The following is a 13,792-nucleotide window of genomic DNA, read 5'->3' on the forward strand; positions in this document are numbered from 1 at the left end:
ATAAAACAATCTGTGTAAACCATTTGAGGATGACTGCAGAACTGGCACAAGGGGCGCAGGGTGACTGAGGACAGGACAGTTCATCTTCCTGAAGCTGTTTGCACACGGCTGTCAGAACTGTGCCATCCATTGGTGCACATCTGCAACCTTGCACAAACAAAGGCAGAGTTCCCTGAGATGGCAGCCAGGAGAAAGCTGCCACAGATGCAGCACTTCATCTGGATTCGGTTTGTTTTGCATCTGTTCTCATTAAGGTGAGAGCAAAAGGGACACTGGCATGGTGCACTGTGTCACCAGAGTCACATATGTGGCCAACCCTGCTGAGATCATGAGGAAACACAGCACTGGAAACAGCTCATCGAGGCTGCTGGAAAGAGAGATGCCTTGTCATTTCCATCACCGTGTCATTAGCAAAAGAATCTCTTACCCATCCTAAAGAGTCCCAAATGATTTCCAAGCTATAGACTTTGCAATCGCTTCAGTCACTGCAAAGCTGCAGCCCAGGGGCAAGAGGAAAACCACAGCGTGCAAAACAACACTGGGGGAGGGAAAGGCATGGGCAGAAAGTTTGTGGTAAACCTAAGCTTCGTGCTCTTTGGAAACCAAAGTCCAAAGTACCCTGTTTAAGACCTCTGCCAAAAGACTTGCTCACAGTAAGCACTGAAATCAATCTACCTCCTTTAATAGGATGAAAAGGATAAAGCTGACACAGCCAGAACCCAAACCTGGCTGCGTCCCCAGCAGATGCTGGACACCTTTGGTCCCACATCACCAACCAGGCCATCGCTGTCATGTTATCTTGGTAAGATGATGGAAGGGTTGTTAAGACTGAGGTGACCACTGCGACTGCAAAGCACTTTTTAAAATTGAGAGGCTAAAAAAACCTCTGTAACAATCCAGAGAGTTGCTGCACCAGCTCCAGCATGTGTACCAGTGAATGAAAAAGCCTCCTCAGTGCTGAGCGAAAAGCAACTCATGCTGGAGTGACTGTAACAACACCAGCCCCACATTACAGCCTCCGTGGAATTCTAGGCATATTAATGAGAGTCAGTTTCAGTTGTTTTTCCACTCAAGTACATTTATATAACCAAAATTACACACAACATTATCTTTTATAGACTGAAAAGCCAGGAATGGAAGATTTGATTATGTAAGCTTGGTCAATTTAAATCACTCCACACAGGCTGATCAAAAATCAAGTAAAATAAGACATAATGCTCAATCTTTCACTCTCAGCTGTACTTGCAGATACTTTGTTCTTGAATGACTTAGCTTCACCAGACACCTCACATCAGTAATGCCACATAATAGAAGGGAATATGGCCCACAACTTACCTGGTAATTGGGTGGAAAGCTCTTTAAAGCCATAAGAAAATGGCCTTTAATTTGAGACACTGTTATTTGAATGTGTGATTTTAAAACAAAAAAAATTAACTCTGCAGTTCATTTTACTGCTGCTTTAGCAAGTGTTTAGAAACAGCTGACACTAAAGCAGTGAGTTTAAATGGGGACAAAGGATCAATTTTCACCTCCCCACAATTCTACAGAGTGGTTCATGAGAACACTCAGCTCTGTAGAGACTTTTGCAAATCCACATTTTTGATAGGTAAGGCAAACTTTTCCGTTAATGCTCTCTGGCTTTTTGTTTGGCCAAAACTTTATCCAAAACCCACAAACAAATCACAATGCAGCTGAAAACAATTTCATAAGCTGAGTTTTATGAATGTTGTGTTTTTTTTGGGGAGGTTGGGTAAAATGTGTTGCAGTGGGAAGCTTCAAGAAGGGTTGTTTCACAGCGTGGTCCGAAGGCTGTGCTTGTTCCCATAAAATTCCTTCTACACTTTCAATCCAATCGTGTTCAACTCAAACTGGATGACTGTTTGGGTTTGTGCCTGCTTACCTCCAGTTCTTTATCACTGAGAGAACCCACGCTGCATAAGCTCTGGTTGGAAGACTCGCTATTTAATGGACCCTAGTGGAAAACAAGCAAATATAGTTAGAAAGTTTCCCTACAAGGCAGATACACTCTATCACACATTGCATCTCTGGGCAAACTATGCTGCACTAAGCCACATGGATACAGCAGCAACATGGGTCAAATATCTATACACATGGTAGTGCACTAAAAACTGCACAAGTCATGAGGAACAAGACTGAAGCCAGGCAGCTTTTTCTCTGTATTCTGATTTGGCTTTTGCAATTATGTCTATTTCTGCATCAGTTTAATTCCTATTTAACCACAGTCACAAAGCAGTCAAGGCAGCATTCAAAAGGTCTAAGACAGCTAACTGGCTTGAGAAACAAAACTGATCTGTTGAGCAGCATTAGTTCAAAGCACAGATCTTTAGGCGAGCATCTGCTTGGCCTTGGCTACAACTTTAGAGGCAAGGCATACATTGCTGGTATCAGATGCTGGCAGCACCACCGATTTTTCTTTAATTTTTTTTTAATGTATATTTTTTTCCACTAAGAAAGTGAACAAGTTGTGTTAACAGCAGTAAAACTGTCACCCACACGACAATCCCTCTCACCAGGCTATTTTATGGGCCCACAGCTGAACTGCCAGAAGAGCAGTCGCTCCCAGCAAGCTGATGCACAAACCCAAGAGGCTGGAATAGCTTTATCAAAACAGTATCCAGATACCTACAGGAGTCTGACTGCATCTCTGCAGGCTCTGCAGGTGGATACACACCTACAGCTTTAGGTATCCAAGCATTTTGGAAAGTTATTTTCTAAAAAATCGCTATCAAAATTGTTTTTAAGAAAGAAAGAGAAGTGAATCATGCAAAGTCACTGTTTTAGCCTATTGCTCTGACACAAAAGTGTCCTCCCACAGCCCGAACTCAAGAAATGTAGACAAATTTGACAAAGATATAAAAACAAAATCCACAATTACTGATGGAACGCATTAACAGGAAGAATGACACGATAAAGCCATCTCTCCATTAATAACTTGGGAGCATCTTTTCCCAAAGATTCATTCTATTTTGGCATTCTTGTTTTTGCAGTAAGCACTTCCCACCAACCAACCCTTCCTCAAGGCAAAGCCGCTTCTCATTACATGCTTGAACAGAAGACTTAGGGGAGGGTTAGTGCAGAAGCCTGAGCACCACAGAAGGATCCCACAATAGATTACTTTTGAGGGTAGCAATTCTCCCTTCCCCACTTATAAGAAAGACAACCTCCATACAATGAAGCTTGTGACACAACCTAGCTATTACGAATCCCTTTTCCAAGCAGGCATCCACACAAGGCAACAGTTCTGTTTACTTTCTGTGTGACACTGTGAATGTTCACTAGCGAATCTGTTTCTCCTTAAAGGACATGCTTAGTTGCTCCGAGGAAAAAACGAAAAATAGAAATGAAAAAAACAAACCCAAGCAACCTACACTTGAACAACTCAAGAAGCTCCATGTTCAGGAATCTTGTTCAGAATCGAATTACTTAGGAGCACGGCAGATGATATTCTTTAAGGGGGTTGGATGGGGGCCCCTGGAGATCATCTAGCCTAACCTCCTGCTAAAAGAAGACCTGTACATTAGGCTGCACAGGAACCTACTCCCTTCAACTCATTGTCCCATTAGCTGAAGACTTTGCAATTAGCACAAAGAACATTTCACCTTGTGTCCTCACTGATACAAAGCTTAACGTTTCATTGTGCCCTATACTAACAACCAAGCTTTCCACACTGACCCATCCCCAATCCTTCCCACTGTTATGGGGCATGGATCTTACTGTTAGAACTCTTGACTGTCCTGGCCATTTACTTCTTGGCCAACAGGACTTAACAGAAGTACCAACACTAACCTTAAGCACATCTGTGCTCTCAGTGATAATAAGTAACATCTTATGGCAAATGTGACAGAAAGCTAACCTTCTCACCCATGTAAAAACATTGTTTACAAACTACACAAATGCTGTCCCTCTACAACACTTCACTTTCTCTCATGAAATCAAACCTGAGCAGCATGGCTGAAACGTCAACCTTCCATGCGAGCATGAAAGCTTGATTAGAACACAAGCATCTCAGCCTATTAGCACTCGCTGGTCTCAGATGGACAGGTTGGGGCTGTGACATCATGAAGATGAAAGTGAAAGTTGTTCTCACATTTGCTTCAATTTCCTTGCCTCCATTTTGCACATGGATAGCAAAAGACAACAACAGCTGCTCCCAAAATGCCACATTTGAGCTTTTCAGGAACACTGCGGTTGAACGGATGTTCTCCATGGGGCCGGGCTGCACTGCACTCTAACCTGTAATAATAAGCTGATGAAGGCATCCGTAGTGAGAAACAATCCCAAGATTTTTCAGAAATCCAGGTTGAAACTCATGCAATCATAGAATCACAGAATGGCCTGGGTTGAAAAGGACCACAGTGCTCATCTGGTTCCAACCCCCTGCTGTGTGCAGGTCACCAACCAGCAGCCCAGGCTGCCCAGAGCCACATCCAGCCTGGCCTTGAATGCCTGCAGGGATGGGGCATCCACAGCCTCCTTGGGCAACCTGTGCCAGTGCCTCACCACCCTCTGGGGGAAAAACTTCCTAACATCCAACCCAAACCTCCCCAGCCTCACTTTAAAACCATTCCCTCTTGTCCTATCACCATCCACCCTCGCAATGAAATATTAAGATCTGGAATGCAAGCAGCCTCCAGAAATGCCTAATACAAAATCCCTGATGGTTTTCCCCCTCCAGAGGACAGCTATCTGTACTATTTCACATGTGCAACCTACTGGTCTAGAGGACTTGGAATGAAACACTTTTTTGCCATCAACAGAAGAGCAATTCCATTCTGATCACAGGTTCTCCCATTACTGTAGAACATCCCCTAGAAACTACACTGACAGCATCATAAAATTGAATTCAACAAAGGAACACAAATAGTGAAAAGGAACTGAGTACTTTATTACAGAATCAGGAAAGCAAAGTTTGAGAGCTGTTTGTAAGTATCTGCAAGTTCACTGTCATGTTTACTGATTTTGTGAACAAATGCAAAATCCTTTGCAGACAATTTTTGACCTAATTCCACCGAATGAGTTTTTGCTTCCCTTGACTGCCTTCAAGTAGGCCTACAGCTTCTATTTCTTTTACAGCAAAGCATCAGGCCTGTCTTACGGGCAAGAAGCTAAAGCATCTTGTTCACGTCAAACTTAGCAAAAAAACCACTTGTTCTGAGGTATTCAGACTACAAAAACACAGAGTGCTCGTTAGGATGTGTTGCACTTGCAGCAATGAAGATGCAGTACCTGGGATGTTTAAGGAGCACTCACTGCTACTGCTCTTCTCTCATACTTATGCAAGAGGAAGAAGACAGTTTTCATGATCCTCCAGCTACATACCTACTTTCACACACAACCTCATGTTATCAACTACTTAAAGCAACAGGTTTAGGCAATGGATATGAGAAACTATACATCTGAGTGTCTGCCCTTTAGTTAACAGTGAGGGAGCGCGTGTGCACACTAAAAAAATCTTCAAATTTATGTTTTATCATTCCTGGCTGTTTATATTTAACTCAGCATCTGACACTGGATAAATGTTCAGTACTTAATTTAGCGTTCCATTTTAAGTGGTCATGACACAAAAAGAATTAAAGGAATGAACCTGAATTTTGGGAAAAAGTAAGTAAGCAATGGCAAAGAATATTAACACCAGAATAAAGCTCAGAAAGCAGCAGGAGAGAGTAAACTTGCACAAGTTCACACTGGAAGGCCTTATGAGTTTTGTTTCTCGAATCACCTGCAGTGGCATCAGGCTTTTCAAGCAGTCTGCTTTGGGATAACAGTGCACTGCTCTGCTCTCACTTTTAGCCCACTCACCCACCATACCCCATCAAGGGGAATGGCGATGGGGCTCAGCAAACATTTGAAATACGTGGGTCATCTGAAAGAAGCTAACAGTTCTTATGCTGTGTACCCAAATGACAAGCAAAAGAACAGCACGCACTTCCTCCTCAGTGAGGAATTTTTCTGAGATAAGCTGGCATGCTCTTTTCCCTTGTGATTCACCTTTCAACTGCTCTAAGTGGCCTACCTGTGCACAATAAAACCTCCATGTTGAGAACTGGATGCAGGAGCAGCAGGCCCTTTCAAGACTCCCACTCAAAGGCGAGAATTGAAAACCTGTCCACTTACACAAGCTACTCAGTTAGTCATTTCTCCCTTTGCAAGAGCCCTGGGAATGCCACAAACGAGGCACAGTGGCTGAAGTTTCAATAGGAACAACTCAGCCTGATAATAGATCCCATTGCATCTCCTGTAACACAGTTAGTCTGACTCAGGCCTCCCTTACCTACCTCCTGTTCAAGCCTACACACTGCCTCGCATGACTCCCCAGCCTCTCCAAGCTCCCAGACACGATGCTCCAGGCTCGTCTGCGCCTCTTCCGTTGGGCAGCCTCCATTTTGTGTTCTGCAACTCCTCATACTGGAAGAGAGCTCCAGGAATCCAAGCTGCCTAGCTGGAGTCTCACATGTGGAGTTACGCGCGTTGCAAAACTCTCTTGCTAACTCAGTGGCGGAGATCTGCTTCACTACCTCAGGCCAATGCAGCCCAAATTATTCTGAATTCTGCAGCAAATCAAGAGATTTCAAAGGGAAAAAGTCAGTCCTTTGTCCCACTACAAGTTACTGCTGACTCCACAGGCTTACACCAAAGAGAAATGCTTTTCCAGTCACTCTAATTCATGGGCCAGGTTTAGGAAACATTTTCATCTCATTTTGAGAATCTCTAAAGTGCGAGAATTTAGAGATGCTTCTAGAAAAGCTCAATGTTAACCAACATTATGGCCAATAACGAAGTCCCCACATCACCTATATGCCACAGGTTTTTCTTTTTGCCATGAGAAGTTAAGCTACCATCGGCCGTGCACAGCTACCCTGCCTTGCATATGATAGGTAAACAAATTTGTAACAGGATTTGCTTGAGCCCCATTATGCCTCAAGAGTTCTCTTAGAAAAAAAGATGATTATTTTACTGACAGCACGTTGGACAGAAACATCACACAACTCAACCCGAACCTCAATTCAGGGGCAGGAGCAGAACTGAGATCTGATAACTGTTTCTGAACTCTAGCAGCTAGACAACGCATTAGAAATAAAGAACACTGCCCAAAGAAACATCCAAACAGTTTTCAGCTATCTGGCACCAACTCCTGGCACTTTCTGCAGTAGCTGATAAATTTATATCAAAGGTTCAAAACTCTTATTAATTAGTTCCTCTGGTGGCATGTGACACCTGTCAGGGACTACCAGTGTGCAGCTCAGCTTCCCTCCAAAGAAAACAATTCCGCTCGTGTGTTAATTCTCAGCTTGGTAACTTGTGTTGCTAAAAACATTGCTAAGCAGACTACACAACTGCTAGTTATTGAACTGATTGAGACTTTCTATCCTGCAGCATCAGAGAAAGGATAAAAACAAGCCACAAAAAAAAAAAAAAAGCTGTTCTTTTTTATGAGCTGTTCTCTTTTTGGAGGCAGATGTTCTGCAACGTCAGTGACACTCTTCAGGTTATTTTCATTTTCCTCTTTGTGATACCTCAAAGAGAGAGGAAAGGGAGCAGTAGCTGCCACCAAGACCAATGCTTGTCTTACACAAAAACAGAGCCAGTCACCCTCTAGAAATACTGAGCCTTTCTGTGTTTGTTACAGCAAAGTGCTGCACACAGTTCAGTTTAAAGACCATTTAACTATCGACTTGCAGCAAACACCCACAATGCAGACATGATCCGGCCTGGCTAAGCCTGAAGCAAACTATGCACACGAATTCACCCATCAAAACTACCTATTCCAACCCTCATCCAGCAGAAGCCTCTGAAAATGACACCCATCCTTGTGAGCTAACCCATCTGGTACCTTAACAGACAAAACCAAAGGATGCCATCTCCAGAAACAAACTCTTTTGCCTTCTATACCTCCTGACCCAAGGAAGATGCCCAAGATGACTAGCCAGAATAATATCTCAAGTGAACATGCTCGAATTTCCCCTATGTACATAAACACAAACTAGAGCCAGATAAACAAGAATACTTGCAGATGTCAGACAGTCACATGTTAATTCAAGGACTTGCTCTGCGAATCTGGGGGAGAATGGCACTTCACCATATGGCAGGAATAGAGAGCTTCAGAAAGCTGGCGATGCTTTAGATATCTGGTGACCTGGATGCACCACAAGGACTATCACAGTTGCCTAGAAACATCCCTTGCTCATAAATTCCATGTGTTAACTCCAAGCTTCTAGAGAAGTATATTCTCCAACTACTAAGAAAATTCATCACGGTCTTGCAACAGAATTCTGTGGCATTTAGGACTGCAAACGACCTCAGCCATTGGGTTGTGCCTTCAGCCACCATGGGAGGTGACAGCCCACAGCTGCTTCCAGAACAGTTTAGGATTTCTGTGCTCTACTACTGTTACTGGAAGGCACTCACAGAATCCTGTGACCCTGATGGCTAGGAGCATTTTTTTTTCCTAGTTTCTAGACCAAAAACTTATTCTTAATCGTTTTACTTAGAATTGCATGCAGATATTTCTTTGATTGCAAACAAGAAGGAAAAATAGTCTTTAAAGCTGCTGTTCCATGAAAGATGCCAACTAGCACATCAGTTTTATGCAGGCTCAAAACATACCCTGTACTTTTCAACATTAAAGAAACGTAACTGAGCACACTGAGCAGCACAACAAGGCAATGGAAGGCAGGAAGCTCAGAGCTGCAACTGCCTGCTGCATTTACCCAATAGGAGAGCATCTAAGAGGACATTTCTTCCTTTTATGCAATAAACAGCAACAGAATACCTCTATCCCAGGAGGATGCGCCAGTCCCAGTCCCACTAGATGGCACTAATTTACTCTAGGTAGCTTTCCTTCAACATTTAATTGGAGAGGGCTACAAATCTCAGTTGAATCACACAAATTGTATCACAGCTTTCCCAACACATTCCCTTGAAGACAGTGACCTACCAATGCCAGTGCGGAGCATGACGGACGGAGACTTGGGGGGGTAGGGAGGGAATTTGAAGCACCAACCTGGGAGGGAATGTAGTATCTGAGATTAATATTGCAACCAAGACTTGCTGCAACATAGTAGAGTCATGCTAATTCATATCAACGGTTGGCTGATCTATTGCAAATTAGCAAGTATATCAATATATATTGTGTAATGCACTTTAACAGTTTACTGACCAACACGAGGTAACACTGCACAGTAACAGGGCAAAACACCCAGCGAAGAGCTTTGCTTAAAGCGTGCTCTCCAAGAAATGAGGACTTATCACTCAGATTTGTTTTAGTAACAGAATGATTTGTTAATATTCACCTGAACAAAGTAAGGGTGCATACTGCTTCCAGACTAGACACACAGAAAATAATTTAGCCTTGCTTTCCTATATCCTTTAAAGGTTATTCCTTTAAAAGGAGCAGTTCCTAACGTTTTTCAAGAGCACTGAGTATGTTGGCACTCTTTTAAACAAAGGCAGTCTCTATGATTTTAAGCCTTAGGAAAGTTGTTTGACTTTATTTATACTCTACCTACACTGGGAGGAAGAAGCAAGAACAGATGAGAAAGTACATTAGAAGTTGTAACGTTGTATAAAACATCTTTCAAGATCATAACTACATTACAGAGCATAAACTTGTAAAAGCCCTGAGATCAGAAGTCTTAAGAGTGGGAAAAAGATCAAAAAAGCCCACATTCCTACTTCAGTAACTGAAAGTTTCTCGTTAATGACTTCAGTGTTAATCACCCTCACTACACTGCTTCAAAACTGGATCTTTTACTTCTTCATGCTCTCTTCTAAGACTTAACCTTGCCTGAGTTCTGGCTGAAGTACATAAAGAAAAAGTATGCACTCAAACTAAACCAATTTAAAGCTCTGATTTACTATCAGTTTTTTCTAATGCAGATCAACAAAGTTTCTTTCCAAAACAGTGCTAAGAAGCTTCCAAAAGTTCCACTGCAAAGATGCTGTTTTACCTTCCACCTTTCTGTCGTTCAAAACTCAGCACCTTCGTGAAAAATAAACTCCTTATCACTGACCTAGTTTAAAATGAGTTCTGCCACCATTTCATTGCTCAGAGAGGAAATCAATTTAGCACTACCAACAACATCTGGAGAGCTAATAACTTAATGCTAGCACGTCCAGCAGCCACACAATGTTGTTGTTAGGTGTCTCATCTAAGAAAACCAGCTACTGGGTAGTTCTGAAGTTGTACGTGAGGACAAAGATGGGATTTACCAGCAGGCTGTGGATCACTGATAGGGGAAAGTTTACCTTCTAGTACTTTTGGGTGTGTTTCATGCAACCAAGAAAGTAGGCAATTTCAACACGTTGTACCCAGAAAGAACTGTGTGTACAAATTCCTGAAAATATTCAGCCCGGTTACATGTTGTATTAAACACAATCAACTTGAAACTGTATCCAACAAGGGGCCAAATCCAATTCCCAAATGCATACTTGGAGAAAGGAAGAGACAGGTAAGATTCCCAAAGACAAAGCTGTCCTTTTTTAGTGGAGTGCAAGCTGCCTTAAGATGGAGCAACTCCTGAGAACTCATTTGGAACCACAAATCTTCCGTGTAACACTGCATCTGCTCATAGAGATCCCATTTTCATTCCTCTTCAACATACTTCAGACAAATCAGCAGTCAAAACAGAGCTATGGATACAAATGCATCCTGCTAGCAAAGCAAAATTAGCAAGGGGGGAGGAAGAAAAGAAAGCAGTGCAGGGTGTCATGCCTTTCACTGAAGGTATCTGTACTCACCTTAGCAACACCAACTCCAGTAAACCTGGCCTCCAGTAGTTCCTGCCTTCGTGGGTCCAGGCTATGCAATTCTTCCATCATTTCTGCTGCTGTGGGAGAATAGTGTTCAGATTATGCAATGCAAGGAAAGGAGAGATTTAAGATCCCGTGCCACTGACAAGACTCAAAAGTGCCTGTTTTCATAACCATGTAGAGAGCATTTTCTTGCAAGAGAAATACGAGATTGCCATGCAATAACAGCATGATTTTGTCACCATATCACTGTACGTAAACCACAACCCTGATGGAGAGGTTCATCTTCTCTCTGTAGCACCAGCCATTTCAAGATCTTTTAATCCAAGAAACCAATTATGTCACATTCTCCCACTGGATGCTTTATTAAAAGGAAAACACAGGACCAGAGCGTTATGACTAAAGGCTTCACAGCTTCCCATCCATCCTGCATGACTGGGAGAAAAAAGCAAAGATCCTCATCCCAGAATTTATTTTTGGCCAACCCCTAAAACAGAAGGTCTCCCAAAACTCCAGATTTCACTGACAACAGCTCTGCTTCTTCCAAGCACGGAAAGGGATTGGCAGAGGAAAATAATGCATGTTTACATCTCTCTGTTACGAAGTACTGGATACCCCCAGCTGCATCTCTACACTGGATGTAGCCGGGGTACCTCTCAGCAATCTGATGCCATGGATGCCATCACTTGAGAGGTTCAGAAACAACCGACCAAGCAAGCACGGCTGTGTGAAGAGGTGAAGGATCATAAAACATAAAATGCAGATACTGAACTATGGAAAAAAAAAAAAGAAAAAAAAAGAAAAAAAAAAGGGATGAATTTCAATTTTCATTTTGACTGCGAATCGCATCTTCCCAAATGCACCAATCAAGTCCATCATTTCCAGAAATGTCTGCTCCAGTTTCATTTCCCAGACGAAGGTAAGGGAAAAAAAAAAAGGGACAGAAGATAAAGATTTGCTGTATAAAGAAGCGCATGTGAGGAGGAAAGTTCCTGAAGGGCAGCAAGTGCCCTCTAGATCAGGCAGCATACAGTTGTTCCTTTTATTAACTGTCCATTTTGTCCCTGCTGTTTCCTCCAAATGCTGCAGCTCTAAGTTACAGAGGGCTGAGTGAATCAATCATTCACAAGCGCTCTCCCCAACCGGCAACGAGCCTCAACAACCAAACGCAGTCACCACAGAACCCCATTTCTACTATTTGCTCCAACAAAGCTATCAGCCTAGTTTTCAAAACAGGAAATCTGTGCAGTGAGGAAAATGACAGGCGAGCCCTAAAGGTGTTCAAGAGCTCTGTTCTCCTTTATGGGGAAGGAACAGCGGGGATGCCGGGCTGGGAAAGGGGCAGCCCGGCTGGGAAGGGGTCGCACCAAACCGCCCCCAGCCCTGAGCCCCTCTGCCCGCAGGGGTCTGGGGATAGCCCTCCTCCACGGACCCACCCACCCCTGGTGGCAGCGGATGGCATCCCCTCCCTGCCCTCCTCCCGACGGCTCTTAGGGGCGACGCGCGGCCCCTCTCTCCAAACACGGGCACGCGTTGTTCGAGCAGCCTGCCCAGCCGCTGCACCGCCTCGGCCTGCCTCCTCCCGTCACCGCCTCGCTGCCAGGCCGGAGATCTAAAGGCCGTGCCCACCTCTTCACCTCCTCACCGCGCTCCCCCAGGGCCGTCCCCGTTCTTACCCTTCCCCCCCCCACCCCCCTTCCCCATATACACCCCAACACCCCACCGGGGCCTCGCGTCGATCCGAACACCCGCGGGCGGCCCAGGCCTCGCTCCGCCGCCTCGGGGCACGCACAGGCCGCGGCCCTTCCGCCTGACCCCGGCCCGGCCCCGCCGCGGCCAGCAGCGGCCAGCGCTCCGCCGCCACCCCGCCCTCCCTCCCCCCGGTGGTCGCCGCCCGCCGCCCCTTCCGCCCCCACGGCCCACGGAAGGTGGGGGATCCCCACCGCCCCCCCTCTCTTCTTCCTCCTCCTCCTCCTCCCTCCTCCTCCTCCTCCTTCCCCAGGCTTCTCTCACCTGGCGCTGCTGCTCGTGCCGCCGCCCCGCCGCTCCTCTCCCCTCCCGCCCGGGCCCGGCGCTCCCCGGGCACCGCTCGGATCCCGCCGCCGGGGGCAGGAGGAGGAGGAGGAGGAGGAGGAGGAGGAGGAGGAAGAGGGAGGGAGGGAACCTGCTGCTGCGGCGGCGGCAGAGGCACGGGCGGGAGGGGGAGGCCAGGGGCGGCTCCGCGGCCTCTCGTGAGCCGCCGCTGCTGGTGCCCGGGGGAGAAGGGCGGAGGGGAAGGGAACGGCGGCGGAACGGGGAGTGGGGGGAGGGGGGGGTGGAAGGCGGGGGCGAACCTCGGTTCGGGTGGCGGAGCGGGGACGGAGCTAGGCCGCGGATCCCCGGCCTCGCGTAGAAGCCTCGGCCGAGCGCGGCGCGCGAAGGCCGGCAGAGGTGGCGAGGCCTCGCGGCAGGACAAAGGCCCGAGGGAGGGCTTGGCGGGTGCGGCGCCCGGGCAGGTGGCGGGGGGGGGTTCGGTGGGGGGGGTGGAGGGGGTGGCGGCGGAGACCCTTCGCTCGGCGGGGGCGGCGCGGTGCGGGCAGGTGCGGGGCCGGTGCTCCCCCTCCCACCCCTCCCCCTCCCGCGGCGTTCGGCCCGGCCCGGCCCGGATCGATTGGTGCACACACAGTGGTGAAAGCGCGCGGCGTCTCGCGAGATTTGCACGGCGGCGAGAGGGCGGAGGGGGGGGGGTGGGGGGGTGGGGGGGGGCGCGCGGGAGGGGGGGGGGGGGGGGGGCCAGGTCAGATGGGGGCGTGGCCTCGAGTGGGACGGGGGCGGGGCTTAAGGAGAGGGAGGGGCCGCAGCCCGGGCCTGGGGTGGGGGGGGCAGCAGGTACGGAGGGGTGGGGGGAGGGGCGGGGCGGGGCGGGGGGCGGCGGCCTATGGGGGTCAGGGTCGGCTGTGGGGTCAGCAGGCTCAATGCGGGGGGTGGGCGGGGCTGGGGGTCAGGACAGCCCTAGGGGCGTTTGTCCCTCCTTAGGGGTGAC

General features: G+C 47.0%; 1 protein-coding gene across 8 annotated transcripts in view; it reads right to left on the minus strand.

Annotated features, from left to right (window-relative positions):
• Nucleotides 1–12,833, minus strand: part of TLK2 (tousled like kinase 2) — a 43,466-nt gene extending 30,633 nt beyond the window's left edge. For 4 of the 8 annotated variants that reach the window (XM_042886533.1, XM_042886536.1, XM_042886535.1 and 1 more), the window contains exons 1-4: nt 11,424–11,439; nt 10,759–10,847; nt 8,957–9,022; nt 1,901–1,972 (exon numbers count right to left, since the gene is read on the minus strand). In XM_042886533.1, the coding sequence (XP_042742467.1) occupies nt 1,901–1,972; nt 8,957–9,022; nt 10,759–10,839 (219 nt within the window). In that variant the 5' untranslated portion in view covers nt 10,840–10,847; nt 11,424–11,439. Of the gene's footprint in view, nt 1–1,900; nt 1,973–8,956; nt 9,023–10,758; nt 10,848–11,423; nt 11,442–12,783 lie in introns of those variants that run through there. The other 4 variants (XM_042886534.1, XM_042886532.1, XM_042886537.1 and 1 more) reach the window with 3 other exon arrangements.
• Between the last annotated feature and the right edge of the window lie 959 nt (nt 12,834–13,792).

This window comes from Lagopus leucura, unplaced genomic scaffold (genome assembly GCF_019238085.1).
Source record: "Lagopus leucura isolate 7727_CA_CO unplaced genomic scaffold, USGS_WTPT01 Super-Scaffold_100059, whole genome shotgun sequence".
Taxonomy (NCBI): Eukaryota; Metazoa; Chordata; class Aves; order Galliformes; family Phasianidae; genus Lagopus; species Lagopus leucura.